This window comes from Epinephelus fuscoguttatus, linkage group LG17 (assembly GCF_011397635.1).
Source record: "Epinephelus fuscoguttatus linkage group LG17, E.fuscoguttatus.final_Chr_v1".
In the NCBI taxonomy this organism is placed as follows: Eukaryota; Metazoa; Chordata; class Actinopteri; order Perciformes; family Serranidae; genus Epinephelus; species Epinephelus fuscoguttatus.
The window spans coordinates 14,972,631-14,992,357 of NC_064768.1; the positions used below are offsets into that span (position 1 = coordinate 14,972,631).

Sequence of the window (19,727 nt, forward strand, 5' to 3'; positions counted from 1 at the left end):
ACCTCATGACCCTCTTAAGATTATGTGTAACAATCAGAAATGTAATTTAATCAGCCATTTCATATATTGTGGTTGTGTTAGCATGTGTTGTGTAGAAACACATGTTTATTTGGGTTTTCATGAATAGACGACTGCTATTATTACTGTACACAAACTTGTATTGCAGGTTATATAACTGGTAGAATAACACTGCAACACATTCCAAACCCAAACATTATAACACTTAACCCCACTGGCAGAGTAACGTCTGAATAGAATTTATTTTACACAGCTTGACATTTCCCATTCCTCATGAAGGCTTAAGTGTTTGCACTGTTGTCACAGTTGTCGGAGTTCCCATGTAATGTTTTTGACGTGTTTCTTCTTCAGCATCTTCTATTGGTCCCTCCTCACTATCAGCTGTCAGTGATGTTAACATGGGGGGTGGGGGCAAACACACTTTAAATTTGAGGTGCAAAGTGATTTACCTTCCTGTCTGCAGACGAACCAAACCACAGCCATTATGTTGCTCTTTGCTTTTCTCGTGTTGGTGGGCACCAGTGGTAAGTCTGAGTGGAAATAAAGCCTTTGCACTTTTGCCAGATAGATTAAAAGGGACTTTCTCAAGAGTTTGGAATAGAAGTTTTCTTTTGTATGCTCATTTTTACACACCTTCCAAAGTGTATGGTAATATTTCAGGGTCATGACCTTTGCCAGACCATGAGAATCTTTAGATGTGATTCAAATAACAAGCAAAAAACCATTTGACAGGAGTGTTCTGATTATTTCACACACTTGTTCTGTGTCTGTGCCTTCTCCTCTCTTGCTGCCACCTGCACAGCTGCCCTGGGCTTTGACGATAAGATCGTAGGCGGCTACGAGTGCAGGGACCATTCCGTCCCCTGGCAGGTGTCACTCAACAACGGCTGGCACTACTGTGGAGGAACCCTGATCAATGACCGCTGGGTCGTCACTGCTGCACACTGCTATAAGTAAGTTCAGGACTGATTTATTCCTAACGCATCATACTTTCAAATGACTTTTATTCTAATCATCTCTCTCCACGTTTCCACTCCGCCTCTCAGGGGTGAGGATATTGAGCTGCGTCTGGGTGAGCACCACATCAGCTACAAGGATGGCCCCGAGCAGTTCATCGCTCCTGCCGTCATCATCCCCCACCCAGAGTACGACCGTTACACCATCAACAATGACATCATGCTGATCAAACTTGCTGAGCCAGCGGAGATCAATCAGTACGTCAGACCCATCGCTCTGCCCCGCAGCTGTGCCCCCGCAGGCACCCAGTGTCTGGTCTCTGGATGGGGAGCCACCCAGAGCCCCTGTAAGTCTGGGATCACAGAAGAGTGTATTACCTGAGAAGAGTTTTATCAGTGTCACAGGTCAGAGATCAGACTGCAGGGGTCAAGATGATGAGCCCGGTTAAAATGTCTCTCTTGATTCTGTTTGTGTGATCCAGTCGGTTGTTTGAAATGCCTGCACTGTCTGGATCTGCCCATCCTGCCTCAGGAGGACTGTGAGCGCTCCTACCCCAACAGGATCACCTCCTCTATGTTCTGCGCTGGCTTCCTGGAGGGAGGAAAGGACTCCTGCCAGGTACATGACAGCAGAAATATATAGACAAGACAAATATATATAAGACAATCGGTCAATTAGATTTTTGTTTAAATTCAGTTACATGTCACAAAATGCATCTTTTTCATTCAATTTCATAGACTTTGTGTGGGGTCATGTTTTCATCTTCTTACATAGGCCTATGTGTCTGTATGTAACCGGTGGACTTCTGCATTGTATTGGACAAATGAGAGACGTGCCGTGACACTGAGATCTCCTTATGGCTCACCTTAGTCCATTCTGACAAACAAAATGGGGAACAGAACCTCCAGCCCAGTTATACTCCCCACTCCAGCTCCGCTCCCCAGCCCAGTCACCACAAGAAAATGTTGGCAATGTATATTTCTGCAAACCATGAATATGTTACATTTGCACATCCAATAGGTATCATATCAACATTTCTAGAATGATGTAGTATTTAAGCTGATTCTGTTATCAGGAGCTGTTGTAGACCAACAAACAATAAAACCAGTTGTGTTGTAGCAAACCAACGCTGTTTTTCCAGCTGTTTTTAGCCCCCACACTTTTTTTAATCTACCCTCGGGACAGTGCCATGAAAAGTGGTTGTCTTTTTTTACGGAGACATCGCTGTGTTTAATGCCGGGTAGGTGCCCCCAAATCCAGGGTTTTTAAGCCAAATTTAAAAGCGCAAAACCATATGCAAGTTTTTGTGCTGAAACATAACCCCATGTTAACCACAGTGCTGTTGAAATGTCATAAAAGTAAAGTTTCAGTGGATTTACTACATAATAATGCACAAATGTAATCTATCTATGGTTTGCAGAAATGTACAGTGCCAACATTTGTTTGGTGATTGGGTTTCCCTCCCACAGAGGGATTGTACAGAAGGGCAGCCACAGCAAATTGTTAACAATGGAATAACATATTAATATACAGTAAAATATGGGACGAACAAAACTGAAAACAGAACCTTTATATAACCTTTGTCCTGCCTGCTCCAGCTCTTACACACATAAAATACACAAAACAGAAGTGAGCTTTAAGCTAGCAGCACTCACTGTCAAAACAACTATGTTTAAGTGTCAGTGTGTTGAAATCACTGTGTCTAAAGGCTGTGACAGACATTAAATACAAGAAATAATGAGTCGGATAAGGATCATTAATGGGCCAGAGCACCAGAGGAAATAGCACCCACCTCCCTCAGACAGCATGGGAAAGAAGAAGGGGTGAAAGAGATTTATAGTAGAGACCACAGAAGAAGAAATGAAGGAGGAGGTGCTCTGAATTTCAACATATATACATTCTTGAGCTTGGAGGTCCGCACAGTCAAAAATAAACTGTAACCAGATAGATTTTGTGATTATAACAAGACATAACATCACTCTCAATATGTATCTTTTTGCTTCCTTTTTTGTTACATCTTTTTACCATAACTATTACTCTCATTACATTTTTGTAATAGTGTTGTGATTGTTTAACACAGTGCTTTTTCTTTTCATTCTCTCCATCAGGGGGATTCTGGCGGCCCTCTGGTGTGTAATGGAGAGCTCCAGGGTGTAGTGTCCTGGGGATGGGGCTGCGCTGAAGAGAATCGTCCTGGTGTCTATGCCAAGGTGGGTGCACTCAAGTTGTCTGTGTAAAAACTAACTACTTCAGCTTTTAATAAATTTAAAACGATCCAACCTGCACAGGCATTTTGTTACTTGAGAAGTAGAACTAACTACAACACTTCTGAAGGTGACATTATTTACTGCCATCTCTTGAGGATTTTGTGAGTTTGTCTCATGCTTTGTGAAATGAATCATGTATTGAATTGTTGTTCAGATGGTTATATGCCATTATTTAAACTGAACTTTAAACTCCTGTACTGCAGTGAGAGCCTTAATTGATAACTAACCTTTGCAAAGCTCAGCTCTGTTGTGTCATAATGAGTCATACCTGAAGGTAATTTTGACTCAAAATTTAATATCTGAGGAAAGTATCTTCAAATCTTTGACCTTAATTATACCTGATTTATATATAAACGTTTATCCGTGAGCAACATCCTAAAGTAGCCAATGTGTCCTCTCTGACTTCCAACACTCTTCTTGCATGTGTCACAATAATTTCTAAACCACACCAGGTGAATCTCATCTCATTTGCGATATTAAATTATTCTCCACAGGTCTGCCAGTTCACTGACTGGATCCACTCCACTATGGCCTCTCACTGAAGTCCGTCTGTAGAGGAGAGATCAAATCTGTCTGCCGCTGCTGTTCATTTCATGTTAACTCACTGACTCTTTATTACATGAGGACAATATTTATACAGCTTTATTAACCAGTTCACGACTTCTTTGACTGTCTGTGGATTGTGTTTTAACAATGACAGTAAAATATTATCATGAGTAACAACTTTAATCTGTCTTTGGATTTTTTTTTATATCAGTCTTTTACTATAACAGTGTGTGTAGTGGGAGTTCCTGAAGAGGAAAGCATTGAACTACCCCAGTTAAAGTTTTAAAAAGTTATAATAAAAATGATAACATAAAGCTCATTACTTTGAGGTCACACCAGTTTACAACAAAACTAACCTCTTTTCTGTCTCCTTTAAGCAGCCTTACCAGGTTTTACATGTTTAGCCAATTTACAACAAATCATATATACGTTACATCAAAGCTAACATTATTTTATATTATAGAAATCTCATTTGTTTCCTACTGTTCCAGACACCTATTGTTCTAATTCTTTCTGTATGGTATGGGAATCTATTAGCACACTCTTGAAACTGGCCTTTTTTTAGTTATGTAATTCATTCACTTTAACAGCATCACCTCACAACAACAAAGTGAATGCAGATTTAATGCTTACCATGATGGATTGATGACGCAGTGATAAAAAGTGTTAAGAAACGGATGGATGAACAGAAACGAATGGAACAATTGCGTGGATTCATAAAACAGATTACATCCATAAATCTAAAGCCGTTTCGCATGAATTTGACAAACAGGCAGCAAAGAAATAAATCATACGTGGTTTCTGGATATAAGGATCCAGGTCCTCTAAATACACTGATTTAAGGATTTATTTTTTACATATTCACAAGGTTTAGGTTCCCGTCCCTAAAATGACATCTTTACACTTTGGTACATTTAATATCCTAAAGTGTTGTTTTGTAAGCCACTGTCCTACTTTATAAATAAACTATCACTGCAGTGCTTTTACCTGAGTAGTATTTATGAGCACAGTTTCAACCACTTTCGGAAACAATTGTCATGAAAATATAAAATTCTCTTTAAATGTACTAAAATAATCCAGGCAGTATCCATGTGTGACAACAGGTGGCAGTAGCGTCGTGGAGTGTCACATGTAATAAACAGGAGGGAGACGCCGAGGAAGAGAAGACGAAGAAGAAGGCGACCATGTTGATTTAAAGGAAGAAGAAACACAATAGAGGCGATTTATTTCAAGAAAAAATCTGTTACTAAAGCGAATTACAAAGGAAGTAGTTGATCAACCGCACATCGTGTACACCTTGCAACTTACCAGAGAAACTAAGGTAGGTTTGCGTTGGCACGGAAGCGTCCATTTTCCTTTAAAAAAATCCGAGTTGTGAGCTGGCTAGCACATAGCTAACGTTAGCGAGTGGAGTTATTTGTGCTAAATTAGCCTCGAGGCTAACGAGCTTGCTAATTGTGTCACATCGCGTTAACGATGGAAATACAAAGGACGCAACGTTAACGACGTGTAATGTTGTAGTAGATAAACTGTACACATACATTGTCATATTTCGTAATTAAAATCTCGTTAAAAGTCTGCGTGTGTCGAAGCAGCTCAGCGGTTAGTTAGCTTAGAGCTAACATTGGCTTAGCTTTAACTCAGTAGCTCAAATGTTGTTTCCCCCGAGACGCAGTAAGGTAGCGTTGTTAGCTTATTGATTTATGAAGGAAGATGAGTTCGACCTAACATGGCCACACAGATGGTTTGAATATTTTAAAGTTGTTAAAATGTTAATCGATGTGTAGAAAAGGTTTGGAAATAAAATAACGTCATTCATTTGAAGTTGAAGTGAATGGAAACCCGAGCGATTGAAGTACGAGCCGTCAGATTGTAGCTGAAGTAAATAAACTCAGAGTTAGCATAGTCATCGGCGACTTTAACCGACTTAGAGTTTATCACAATGTATGTTCTGTAGTTATTACATTTGTTTCGGGCAGATTTAGAGTCTTAACTGTAGGTCAGTTTTATTTTAAGTTCAGGCAGTTCGCTTCGCTAATCGGCCTCAGAAGATTTCCACCTGGCAGGTTCACCTGTGCAATCTCAAACCATTTAGCTAATTAGGCTAGCTGTTAAAGCCTGTCACTGTTGTGAGGGCTAGCGAGGTTTTGTTTGTTGTCAAAGTTGCAACTTACTTTTGTTTTCATTATTGCTTGATATCTCATCATCAATACTTGTTTAGTCTGTAACATGTCAGCAATGACAAGCGCCCAGAGACAAAAATAGACATATTGAAATTGGTTTTGCAACTAAAAAAATAATATTACAGGGGTTTGCAAGGTTAGTAACATCATAGCTAAGGAGAGAAACATTTCTGCCACACAAAATTGTTTAATTTTTCAGACCACCTCGATAATATACCACTTTTCTTTTGCTGGAGTACAGGTGCTGAGACAGTAAAATGCAGTTTAGCAACAAATCAGAAGTGCAGAGTAATACACAAAGTATATATACAAAAAAATATAAAACTCTCCTTTACTGTGTGCATGGTTTTTATCTTTACAGGTGTCGAAAATAATTTATATTAATCAATCTGAGAAAGGAACAACTCACATTCAACATGTGTTGAGGTGTCATATTACATATTTTTAGACAGTCACAGACTCATCATAATTATTTGCCCTATTGTAGTAGTTAAGTAACCATTTAAGGTGTGTCTTAACTATAGTAGAATTGACTGTTGGCCAGACAAATCAGGCATCTGGGTGTAGGAAATTAATCCCTCAATTTCCTGACTTTTTTTTTTTTTTAAAGACCAATTGATAAGAGACATTAAATGTAGATCAGCTGATAATGAAAATTGTTAGTTTGAGCCCCACTTTTGGTCTGATTAACAACTCCGGGATCTTAGCATTTGATTCGTAATATAAAACTGAGAAGGCGCTATAAATCTTTGCATTTTACGAGACAGAATGAAAAGATTTTTGGAACTTTTTATTGAATGAATTGCTTTAACAGGGTTCCAGATTGAAGTCAATTTTGTGTTGATTGCCTATGTGATTAATCAGCAGTTCACGGTTTGTTTTAAAACCTTTTGGCTGGATTTTTTGTTTTTTAGGTTACAAGTCTGAGTTGTTGGCTGACTTTGAGGAGGCAGCGGGTTGATCACGGCCACACTCGCACACTTCACACACCGACCTGAAGACCTGTTGTTTCAGGAAGGAGAAGGTTGAACACCTGGAGGAGAGAGGAAACGCACACTGAGGACTCAAAAGGGGTTTAAAGCTTTTTGGCTTTGGACTAGATAACCCCTTGTACTTGTGAATTCAGGATCCAGTTTTTTTTTTTGTTTTGTTTTGTTTTTCACACAGTGGAGCAACATTTATCCACACAGTGGAAATAAACGAAGAGCATTACAGACTATATGATTTTGGGGAAAAACTTGTACAAAGTTGGACATCCTTTTTTTTCAGGGACAGGGATATTGAGCAACTCTGTGGACTCAAAGTGGAAAGAGGAAATATTGTTCAATTTAGAAACATAAGTTTAAGCGTTGAACTAAGATTATATTGAAGAGGCTGTTCCCCAAGTTCAGATTGCCTTAGTTGTTCTATTTCAGGACTTGAACCGCTTTGATACTTGTTCACATATAATTTTTCTATATTGTGGGCAAGTATATTCATGCATATGAATGCAAATTTCTCTTCATTTTGAAGAGCTCTTGTGTAAAGACGTGTTTTTTTGTTGTTGTTGTTTTTGTACGTCAGTCACTCTGTTGTTGAAGGGGACCGAACTGCACGTACATGTGTATATGTAAATACTACGAATTGACTTCTGTTGTAAAAGCTTTGGACTTAAAGAATAGAGAATATTGTTTGTTAATGCTTTATTAAACTTTTTTACTTTTGAAGAGAATTTTTAAAAAGAAAACCTAAGAGGCAAAAATCTAATACTTTGCAGAAAAAAAAACTTAAGCAAGGAAAACAGGAAAAATGGCAACCGCCAGAACAGAAAACGTTGGCCCTGTCGTCATGGGACTGAACAAGCAGAACGGGCAGCTCAGAGGACAGACCAAACCAGCTTCAGTCCAGCCAGCACCCACAACTCAAGGAAAGGCTTTGGGTGCACCCCAGATAGCAGGTGGTGCCGCTCAGGACGGAGGAGGCATCAAGTTTGGAGATGACTGGAAAAAGAGCCTAAAGCTCCCTCCCAAAGACAACAGGGTCAAAACCTCAGTGAGTCCAACTTATTGACAGTTTCTCTCATTTTACTGTATCTTAAACCAGCTCTCTGCTGTCATCCTAATCATTCTGTGTCCACTGTAGGATGTGACATCCACTAAGGGGAATGAATTTGAAGATTACTGTCTCAAAAGAGAACTCCTGATGGGCATCTTTGAGATGGGTTGGGAGAAACCTTCCCCTATCCAGGTAGGCCTTTTCTTTTTTGTTTGCCAGTGATGCTGCAGTTTTTGGTTTACCACTTAACCATAATGCAACCAGGATATTCCATGGCTATAGTCTTGTGGAGTTTGACTAGCAGATAGATGTTTGAGCTTTTTGGCTTACTTTAACTCCATTCAAGTGTAGTGCTTAATAGCATTCAATACATTAACGTTTTCAGAGTCACACATGTGAAGCACCCTCAGCCTTTTTATTGAAAAGGTGGAGCTACAACGCAGTGTCAGCAGGGTGTTCCCTGGACTATTTGAGACAAAGATGGCAAAGGCTGCAAAACATGCGTGGCATGCGCTGCACACACAATTTGTGCGTGCACCTTTTAGAGTGACTACTTAAATGTTATGCATGGGTTTGTGTTTTCTGGAGAGTAAACACGACATCCCATCAGCTGTGTTGATGAACCAGCTCTGTATTTTTGGCCATGCTGGTTCAATGTCATTTGCACTGTGTGTCCTGTGCTGACTGTCAAATATGAAAAAGAGCAGCAACAGAATTAAGTTTATTTTTACTCATTAGGTTATTTCTCAGTATTTCAGTTAATTTTGTAATTGGAGTCTTGGACTGACCCTCACTTTCTCCTCAACTGTCTCATCTGGCTGGCTAGTTTGTTCAGAAGGTGTTAGACCGTTGAAATTATGACAATGTTTTAAACTTCCCCACACTGAGTTACTGTCCTAGTCTAAAGATATAAAAAATAGCCTATTATGCCTCTATAATATCTCTTTCCTCTTCTGTCAGAGGCCTAGTGTTATCAAAGATATACTATGCAGGATTTTCCTTTTAAAAACAGTGTATAGACCCATACAGAAGAAATTCCTCTTACTCATCACTTGTGACCCACCAGAAGTGTGTGGTGGTGTATTAATCTGCAGACTCTTGTTCTGTGTTCGGGACATGACTGGCCATGTACATCCAAAGCGCTCAGGTGAGGCTGGGTCTAGGTAAAAGGTAGTGACCAAAGACAAAGAGACACACAAATAGATCGAGAGTGAATCTGGAGTTGGCTTTTACTTTCACTTTCATGAGTGAGTTTGTTGACAAACAGTAACGACAATCCTGCATAGTAAACCTGTTAAAAGAATGCCGTTAACTTTCTTATGGGACAGGTAATTGTTTATTTCTCGGGCCACAGGGACATAATTAGAAATGTTTTGATACTACTAATAGAGGCAAATATGCCTTTTGCTGCTGCAGTAACTACAGTAACCGCATCAATGCTGCTGCATGTGCAACATATTTGGGAGACACATGCTGTGATCAGACAGACTGTAGAACAGTACAACTATATGTGTATTTATTTATTCAAAATATAAACAAATAAAGTATGTATACTATAATAATGTCCAGTTTGGACTAGTTAAATAGATGAAACAGGAATTTCTGCTTTTGAAAGCAGTTGCTGCTAAAAGTGTGTTTTGTTTTGTTTTTTTTAAAAAAAAGCCTTTGCGTCTTGTTGGAATTGTCGACGAATTCAATAAAACAAACATGGCCCACTTGGAGTTAGATAAGCAGGGATAACCCTGGTCAGTGGTCCGAGTGCAAAAACCATTACGTGAATGAGAAATTTGTCGCAACATTACGATTAAGTATGATACCACAGTGCAGTCACACAATGAGACTCAATATATTATTTTTGTTTCCTTGCAGGAGGAGAGTATTCCCATTGCCCTGTCTGGACGGGATATTCTGGCTCGGGCCAAGAATGGAACAGGAAAGAGTGGAGCCTATCTCATCCCACTGCTGGAGAGAATAGACCTGAAAAAGGACCACATACAGGGTGAGACACTGCCTGCAGCTTCATACAGCTACCTTTCCAATGGAAGCTTTACTCTCTCGTCCTCTATCCTTTACCAGCAACCTCACTTCTGCCTCTTGGTCATCACGCTCATTTTTCTTCTCTCGTGCTTCCTTTCTTGTCTCCAAATCTAAACTAATCTGTACCCTAACAGTGTCCCTCCTAATATTGTTTTGCCTTAAAGCTGTTTGGCCTAGTATTTGTCTCTGTGAAGTCTTTAACCATCCATCAACATTGTAATCTGTATATTTTCATGCCCTAGCACTTGTCATGGTGCCCACCCGTGAGCTAGCCCTGCAGGTGAGCCAGATCTCCATCCAGATCAGCAAACACCTCGGGGGAGTCAAAGTCATGGCCACTACCGGGGGCACCAACCTGCGAGATGACATCATGCGTCTGGATGAGACCGGTAAGAAGCCTCAGTATCTCACTGACCTACTTCATGGCATTTTGTCCAAAAAGGGCGACAACTTACTGCACACACAGTGTCATGCTGACAAATATCAGAAATAAATCAGGGCTGCACCTTGGAAATCGGAGATTAGAATTGTCAGAGACCCCTCAGATACCTCCTTTTTTGCTAGTCAGTGTGCTGTGTGTGAGAAAGTTTCCACCATAAGGCTCTAAGATAACGTTATTCTCTCTCTGCTGCTTGAAAGCAGGGAATTTACAGCCCACAGATACTTAATACGACACAGTCTCTGGCTTTTGTTTGATGTCTAGTGTTAGAAAATAATGTTGTACGTTCCCGATCTGTTAGTGCAGTCAGCTTGTTTATTTGTTTTATTTGGGGGGGGGGGGGATCATTGAAAATGTGTATTAAATGGCTTCATCTGAGTCGACTGACATAATTGTGAGTCTGCATGTTGTTGAAGTCAGCTTTGCACCTTTCTGATACTTTTTAACAGTGCACTTTAATGAGGTTAATGGTACACTTTAATGTTTCACGTTTTCTCTCCTTTTTTCCACATCAGTGCATGTGGTCATCGCCACGCCTGGTAGAATCCTGGACTTGATAAAGAAAGGAGTGGCAAAAGTGGATAGGGTCCAGATGATGGTGATGGATGAGGTAAACATGAATAAAACTATAACAATGATAATAAATCTGCTCATAATCAGTAGGATGTGTTTTCAAATGCATCATGCTGTTTCATTCTGCAGCTTTGTTTTCTCCGTGTTAAATTGTGTCTGCTTCCTCTCAGGCGGATAAGCTGCTGTCTCAGGATTTTGTGGTGCTCATTGAAGATATCATCAGCTTCCTGGCCAAGAACAGGCAGATCCTGCTCTACTCTGCAACCTTCCCCATCAGCGTGCAGAAGTTCATGGTGAGTAGTCGGCTAATTGCTGCACCACTCAGCCAGCCCAATGGCTCGAGGCCATTTGGCACCGCTTGGTTCACACTGCAGACCAAGCTGTTCTCACACGGTGCCCAGTTCTGTGTTTGTGTTGTCTGTTTAGTTTTCCAGGGCTGTCCTCGTCTGAGGCATTTCAGCCGACAGTCACAGGATTTGATTGTTTAGATTCTGTAGAAGTCTTTTACAGTGTTCTTTGGAGTTATGCTGATGGATATTTTTTAAGAACTACATAAATACTTCTGATTTCAGTTAAGCAGAGCCGATATTAAACTCCTGCAGTACATTGGAAAAAAATAAACTGACCCAACAACAACACATTTCTTTACTGAATTGAGTGAAGTCTTTAATGCTTGAATATTTATCAAAACTTTGCCGTCTGCTTGCTGTCTGAGCTTTTAATTGCACACTCTAATCTATTTATTCTCCATGTGTCCTTGCTGTAGGCCAAGCACCTTCAGAAACCCTATGAGATAAACCTGATGGAGGAGCTCACTCTGAAGGGCATTACTCAATACTACGCCTACGTCACGGAAAGGCAGAAAGTCCACTGCCTCAACACACTGTTCTCCAGGGTAACTGACTCCCTCCATATTCATCATCCATGCATTTTAAACTGCCAGCCTTGCAGAAAAGCACTTCTTCTCGTCCATGTGTTGATACTATATAATAAATATAACTGGCCTGAGTGGTCACATGGTACAACTTTGCATTTTTAGTTGTTGGAAAAATCTAGTTTGTTTAAGTAACTATGGTAGCATCCAAGGGTGGGAATTTGTTAATCTTAGAACATCTTTAATAACCACTGGACACAAGGTTGATGTAGTGATCCGTAACATATTCTTTTTTTCCTCTCTCTCCGTCACAGCTTCAGATCAACCAGTCGATTATCTTCTGTAACTCCACTCAGAGGGTGGAGCTCTTGGCCAAGAAGATCACTCAGCTGGGCTACTCCTGCTTCTACATCCATGCCAAGATGATGCAGGTGAGGACAAGTGACCGCTGAGAGAAATGTTGCCTTTGGATGTGTGTTTTTTAATATTTTCAAACGCTGCATGATTATTTTCACAGCTCCTTAAATAGTCTTAAAAGGCATTGAATTCAATAATTCAAAAATTAGGCTGGTATTAAAATGTCTTAACTCAAAATCTTTGGCTTCGGAAGGAGGATTTAATGAATCGTGTTTTTCTGGTGTTGTATTGTACAAGCATCTATTTTTTTAATACCTCTTGCATAATTGTATGACATGGACTAGTGCAAATGAAAATTCAATGAAAACGGACATTTTACCAAGATTTCATGGAATGGCTGTAACCGGTACGAGGCAATATATGCAAGGCTCAGTGTATTTCATGCAAAATGTTTTTTAAACTCAGCATGACGGAAATAAAGACAGTGGGATCCCACATGCTGAATGAGAGACACAAAATTGCCAAGAAAATTTGTCAGCAAAGGCCCAGTGTTTCCTTGGTCTCCTCCTCCCTCATCCTCCACCAGGCACAACATTTGGGCAAATTTCATCCTGGCTTTAAAAAGTCTAAAATAGTCTTACATCTAACCTTTCTTAAACTGTAAGAATCCTGTGTTTTAAATATGATTTGAGCTGATATGAATTATATTCATTGCCGGGGCGTCCTGATAGCCGAACAGTTTAGGGGTCTTGGTTGTATTTAGTCCACCCTCTCTCTGTTACCTGTCATTCTGTAAGCTGAGTACTGAAGGCAAAGTGTCCAAAAATCTTTACTGTACCTTTTGAATGTGTTGGTTGTGTCTTTGCAAATAGCTTTTCATCTTGTTTGTTTGCAGGAATACAGAAACCGTGTGTTCCACGACTTCAGAAATGGACTGTGCAGAAACCTGGTCTGCACTGGTGAGTGTCTGTTAAATACTCACACATCTTTAGTTAGTTAGTTATCTGATGTGATACTCAAATTTTCTGTTGTCTTCAATATAGATCTCTTCACCAGAGGTATTGACATCCAGGCTGTCAATGTAGTCATCAACTTCGACTTCCCCAAGAATGCTGAGACTTACCTCCATCGTATTGGAAGATCAGGTACACTGTTTTCTCCTTAATGTGCATTGCTGCATTATCTTAAAGCTTCACTGTCACATTTATGGGAAGTGGGTTGAAAACAGCATTTAGAAGAGAAAAGCAAAGTCATGATGAACATTAAAGTACAAACGCACCAAGAATCTGTAGCTTCTAGTAATTCAATGTTTGTTGTTCAAAGAGATGCATTAAGTAATGTGTTTGTGTTTACCTGTTCTTCCTGTGTGGTGACATACGTTCCGTTCCATCTGCCCTGTTTGTTCTTCACTGTGGTAATCTTTTGGCAATCTTACAGGACACAGGATCCGAAATGGCTTTCATTCTACTATTATTTGGACTAACACTGTCAGCAAAGCCAGTCTTGTTTAAGAATAGATAAAAGAAATATGATGGGTAGAAGACGTCACAGTGAATTCTTAGATTTAAGTCCGGGTAAAGTCTCCTCACGTTATACATGTTAGAAAATACCTGTTGAAATAATGTGAGAAGACTGAGGCTGTTAAACATTTTTTGAGTGGGTCAAAAGTCATGGTTCAATGGCGCACTGGAGCCATCCGCAGCATATCCCCTCCCTCATTATGTAAAAACTACATTATGACTAACATAGTAGCACTCTTTACATGTTCTCTCACTCTCAGGGAGGTTTGGTCACTTGGGTTTGGCCATCAACCTGATCACATCAGAGGACCGCTTCAACCTGAAGGCCATCGAAGACCAGCTGGTGACCGACATCAAGCCCATTCCCAGCAGCATCGACAAGAGCCTCTACGTGGCCGAGTTCCACTCGTCCAGTGCTGACTGTGACGTGGAGGAGATTGAGGAGAAACCAGGACGCCAACAGGACAGCACCTAAAACAGGTGAGATGCTTTGAAATATTTTTTTTATTTTTTTTGGTTTTACTGCATTGTGAGATCCATCTTCTAATCTGAGTTTTATGTCTCCGCCAGGACAGCAGGACACACCGGGCTTTTGCAAAGACATCAGCGCTTGCACACAGGCTTCAGGCACCTCTTTAGTTTCACATTTCTCACTTATTTTCAGAGCCTGTCAAATGGATGTAAAGGCCCTTTTTTTCCCCTCACAAAGAGAGCTGCCTCTTTTTTTTTTTTTTTTTTTTTTTTTTTTTTTAATTAATTGAGAAACGATATTGTTTTGCACCAAACTCAGAATGGACCGTGCATCCTGCGTATGAGCTCAGCGTGATTTTCCTAAAATATATCTCAGATAGACAGCACTTCCTGTCGAAACGGAGGCCGCAGTGCAAATGAGTATCAAAGCTGTTGTGAACCAGTGTTCTTGGAGACCGTTTTCATCTTCGGCAGTGAGGTTGGTCTCTTTTTAATGTTACAATGGTGCACTTACACCAGCCATCGTTCTGTCCACTTACACTGTTGTCGTCACTTAAGTGCCTTACTTACTCCCATGTGCACTCATCCATTCATAGCCTGCTGTCTTCTGTCATGCAGCAGAGTACGAGCACAAATCAATGAATTTAGTAGTAACCCGACTTTATTTAAACATCCGTTATGCAAGGGAAAAAGACAACACACGCGCTCTCTCTGTCCTGCTGAGAGGTGTGTTGAAACACGGCTCCTTAAAAACCATCCTGAATGTGAACGTTTATTTTTAATGTGAACGTTGCAATAAAAAGGGCAGCTTTATTTAAATACTGCGTGACTGTTTTTCCCTCTTCACCGTGAATAATACATGAGCAGAATTAATACGAGGAGACGGCTAAAGACACAAGCCCCCGTACTGATTCATGGATGTTAGCCTGCAACCACACAAACAGCATGATAGATGAACAGCAGCCTCATGCTGTTACATTATGGCTGTTGCTGGGGCGTTTGCCCACGGACAGCTTATGTCTGGAGGTTCTTTTACATAAATAATCATATTGGGCTGGTGAATACTGTAAACCCATCGGCCACTGAGGCTGGTAGATGACAAACTGGTTTCCTCCCCTGCATGCTGCTGCAGCACAGGACTAATGCATCAGAGGCTGGTTCACAACAGTTTTGATAGCATAACATTTGCGGTTACCTAGCTGATACACAATCAGCAGGTCCAAGGATAACACTGAATTTGTGGACGTTGGTGCAAAACAACAGTTTCTATCATTTCCCCCCCCGAGTTTTTCACATTCAGTTTTAACAGTGTGGAAATGCAAGGTGGATTCAATAACAGGAGCGTTTTTGCAAATCCTTATGTAAAACTTTCTTTTTAAGCCCCTTCATGACAAAATTGAAGTGGGTGAATGTATTAGTTGCCAATGTGAATACTCTCAAGCCCAGTGGTTGAACGCCAACCTCTCATAGTTGACATTTATATTGCTGCTGTTGCATGACAGACTCCTTTGGGCTTTATTTTTATGAAACTATATACTGGATATGAGATGGTTTCATGGACCACCACGTGATGAAACCTGCTCAGTCTGTAAAGGACTACATTGATCTTCAATTGAACTATGACTAAAATCAGAAAAGTCTTTCCACAGCAGCAGCAGCGATATCTTTTTTTGTTTTCCCCAGCACAGCTTTGTTTCCTGATGATAACAATGTGAGGAGTGGGCTCTGTGTTTGAAAGCAAAATTGTAGCATTTCTGAACAGGCAGCTGTGACTTCTTTGTTTTTGTCCTCCCCTTAACAGAGCATCACTAACGATAAAAAAAAAGACATAAAAAAGAAAGTATTTTTGCTTTTAAGATTTATTTTTGATGTTGCTTAAAGCAAAGAGGGGAGGGAGGGGACTGTGAGGCTTTAGCACTGGGGAACTTGAGGTTTTTTTTGGGTGGGTTTGCAGAAGCCAAGTGTTTATCAGATGCTCTCTGGGCATCTGGAATCTTTCCTTCTCTCTGGTACTTAAAGCAAATACAAAAGTTTTGATTTAAAGTTGTTTTTCCCCTCAAAAGTACACAAAAGACCTTGTTTTCTTTAAGTGCCAGAGAGAGTATTAAGTTATACAAGAGAGAGTTTCTGGAAAGTGTCGAAGCACCATGATCTTCTCGAACCTGCTCCATGTGTGCGCGTAACGGATGATCAGAGTGCTATGACTTGTTCTCAGCAACTCAATCCTTTTTCCACTAGGGCAATCTTTATACGAGGTGTTATGAATCATTTTGAGGAAACAAAATTGTAAGTGATTCATTGTTTACACTAGTCGTTTACAATTATACAAAGAAAAAAAACAAGAAAATACTTTGCTTCATGAGGAGGTTGGAGGAGGTTGAATATTTTTGTTCCTTTTTTTCCTTGAAATAGATTTTCAGGATTTACATTGAAGCAAAACCAAAAAAGGAGAATGTCGTATGAGTGTGTGTAAGAGAGTGACATGTAGGTGTGTGAGTGTGAGAGATAAAGAGTGATGTGCAGGCGACTGTTTGAATGGTGTGTGTGTGTGTGTGTGTGTGTGTGTGTGTGTGTGTGTGTGTGTGTGTGTGTGTGTGTGTGTTTTGAGTGAGTGAGAAAAGGCATGAGGTGTGTGTGTGTGTGTGTGTGTGTGTGTGAGGCTGTGACAGGCTGAGTTTGTTAACAATCATTATGTTTACATGCAGCTTCAAGTTAACCAGAAAATCAGATAGTTTTGAAGAAACTGGAGCCAGTTTGGTTACTGGTGTATAAAACTGGTAATTTGGAATAAGAATAAAACTTGCCGACAGTTTGAGGCTGCATGTAAGCATAATTTATGTTTGTTTTGTTTTTTTCTCTGTGTTTTCATGTGTAGACTCGTCATGTGTTTTGTTGGGGGTGTACAATGTCTTAAATATCAGTATGGATGATGTGATGTTTGTTTTTTGTTTCATTTTCCATCTCCCTCTTCCTTCAGAAGCTCAAGTTTGTGGCATAAATCTCATTTCTAATGACAGATTTCTTTTTTTTCTTTTTTTTTTTTGGATGTTTTATGTCCCTGATCACGTCCCTGACAGTCATTCCATGAACTCCTTTGTGACCGAAATAGCAGCAAAGATAATATATTTATAGCTGAGCCTATCAAAATCAAGTGGGGAGAGATGTGGAATTTGTCACATTCATGTTATTTTTAAAGAGGCGACATTAAAAAAAATCACCACCTGGCTATTGGTTATTCGACGTTATCTAAATTTTTTGCCTGGAATTGACTGTTACGCCTTCAGTTATTTGTAGTTCCAGCCGTAGCTTATTAGTTATAACAGTTTTATTACACACAATACAACTGATGACTGGAGCTACAAAACTGAGCCCTAAGTTGTAATAAACCATAGTAAATGTTTGCATCAGTGATCACAACGGAGGTCATGCTGAATGCGGTTATGAATGTCGATTCTGTCATCTGGTGTTGTTGAGACGTCTTCGTGTGTGTGTGTGTGTGTGTGTGTGTGTGTGTGTGTGTGCGCGCGCGCACTCTGGCCTGTTGAGTCAGGAGTGTTGACAGGGGTGGGTGGGATATTTGTCAAACTTTGAAAAGGGTAACTGTTAAAAAAAAAGAAAAAAAGATTTGAAACAGGTGAGGAGTTGGATGCAAAATTTGGGGATTCTGCAAATTCTAAATTGGTGGAAATTTAAAAAGAAAAAGAAAAGCAATACCTTGACTTAAAACTAGTATTAATGGCTGATCTACCCCTAATATCTCTACTGTGCATAGCTGAATTGAATTGGAGCTCTTAATTTGCTGCACTAATGTAGACTCACCCACGCTTCAGGCCGTTTCAGCCAAACGTAATGACGAACTCAGCAGAATTGTTGCAGTAAGCTGAAGTCACAGCAGTATTTCCCCTGCAGCGTGGATAGAAATCAGTGGAATTGGCTCTCAAATTTTTTGTTTTAATGTAGCTGAGGATAAAGTTGCAATTGCAGTATTTTCTCTACAACAACACGGACAGGAAGGAGAGGTGAAACAGTGATTCTACTTGGTTCACAAAAATGTTGTTTCAGTCAATTCCTCATACTTAAACTCTGTTTTCTTTTCAAAAAATACCCTGGTCGTCACTTTTTTTTCTCCTTTGAGTTGAGTCTTCTCTGTACTGATTGGTACCGTGGTGGCCCAGCTTCTCCCAAAACAATTGTCAGCCCCATGTTCAAGTGAGTTGCATCATTTTGGACTTTAATTGTAATAACCTAAAACCAGACTCCATGTTTTTTGGATGTCTGTTTATTTTCCTTCCCTCGCTGTCCCATGATTTCCTTTGTCAAACCATTCGAATAAAACACAGTAACCATCAGGTGGTACCAGAAAAATATAATTCTTGCATTGTTTTGTTTTCCTTAAAAAATGCATTGAAGAGGCACAAGGTTTGTCACTGGCTTGTGCCGATCACTCTGTCCTCTACTGTTGTAACGTGGAAATACATGCAGGGGTTAAAATTCAATAAATTCAACTGAAATTTACGTTGCCTGGTGTTGTCCTCTGTTTCATTACTTTGACACTTGATTCAAATACATGATGTGGTCTGTAAGTCGTAAGAAATCTTGAAATCTACCACTGAACCTAATATTGTCTTTTGACTGTACACTTGCACTTCACTGTTGGCAAAATGTAGATTAAGCTAACTCACTCTAACAACCACACATAAAACCTACCTCTGCACGGGACCACATGCACACTGCTTGCCTGCAATGTTTGAATAAAACAAGGATGATTTGACCATAAATTGAGTCCTGAAATAGGTTTTGAAAAGGTATTTAGAAGCATTAAATTTAAGTGTCTGGCAAATGCTCAAAGCTGGGATACTAGGCCTGCACCAGAGCCAAAAGGTTTTGCTGTCAGTTGTTTTCTAATCTGAAAATTTAGCATAATTTACTGTTAATAAACATAATGTTATTTAGGAATATTCAACACGTGTGTTATATTCTTGTTGGCAGTTGACTGTCATTGGCTTTCTTCTCATGCTATTTTCACCTTGTACCACAGGTGTGCACACTAGTCCCTCATTAGACTGTACAGTGAAAACATGAGGGCTCTGTGGACCCTGAACGCAGCTGCTGTGTTGAACTGTGGCTGAATAAAGATGGAGGCGCTGTTGTGTGTAAGCTAAAAATAAACAAACTGTATTTTAGGAACGTTAGGACTTTATCTACAGACCCTCAGGCTGTTGTTGACCTTGACGGTATTCCTTCATAACGTTTTACTTCTACGATGTCGAAGCTCTCCGCCAATCGCTAAGCTCAGAATCAAACGTCCCGCCCCTCTGCATTCGATTAGCCAATAGCGTGTGCGTAGAAACATGATGTCATCGACACAAAACAATGCCTTCGATTCGTCAGACACATAAAGTGACTGACAGCTGTTTTAGCCAATCCTTTCTCAGTGTCATGGTGCGGCAT

General features: G+C 40.1%; 2 protein-coding genes across 4 annotated transcripts; both read left to right on the plus strand.

Annotated features, from left to right (window-relative positions):
- The first annotated feature begins 502 nt into the window (after positions 1-502).
- LOC125904372 (trypsin-2-like) lies at positions 503-3,971 on the plus strand. Its single transcript, XM_049601724.1, has 6 exons — positions 503-529; positions 751-971; positions 1,065-1,321; positions 1,457-1,593; positions 3,084-3,185; positions 3,737-3,971. Exons 1-6 carry the CDS (start codon positions 503-505, stop codon positions 3,782-3,784), a joined length of 792 nt encoding a protein of 263 aa, XP_049457681.1. The 3' UTR covers positions 3,785-3,971.
- A 983-nt stretch (positions 3,972-4,954) lies between these two features.
- Positions 4,955-18,791, plus strand: LOC125904643 (probable ATP-dependent RNA helicase ddx6). Of its 3 annotated transcripts, none has more exons than XM_049602200.1 (13): positions 4,955-5,109; positions 6,886-8,002; positions 8,093-8,197; positions 9,875-10,004; positions 10,285-10,431; positions 10,997-11,091; positions 11,225-11,347; positions 11,821-11,949; positions 12,243-12,359; positions 13,181-13,244; positions 13,329-13,430; positions 14,066-14,285; positions 14,376-18,791. In XM_049602200.1, the coding sequence occupies exons 2-12, from the start codon at positions 7,760-7,762 to the stop codon at positions 14,278-14,280; spliced, it is 1,470 nt and encodes a 489-aa protein (XP_049458157.1). In that variant the 5' UTR covers positions 4,955-5,109; positions 6,886-7,759; the 3' UTR covers positions 14,281-14,285; positions 14,376-18,791. The 3 variants fall into 3 exon arrangements, with proteins under 3 accessions (XP_049458157.1, XP_049458158.1, XP_049458160.1); XM_049602201.1 differs by having other exon boundaries at positions 14,381-18,791; XM_049602203.1 differs by having other exon boundaries at positions 14,384-18,791.
- Positions 18,792-19,727: the final 936 nt, after the last annotated feature.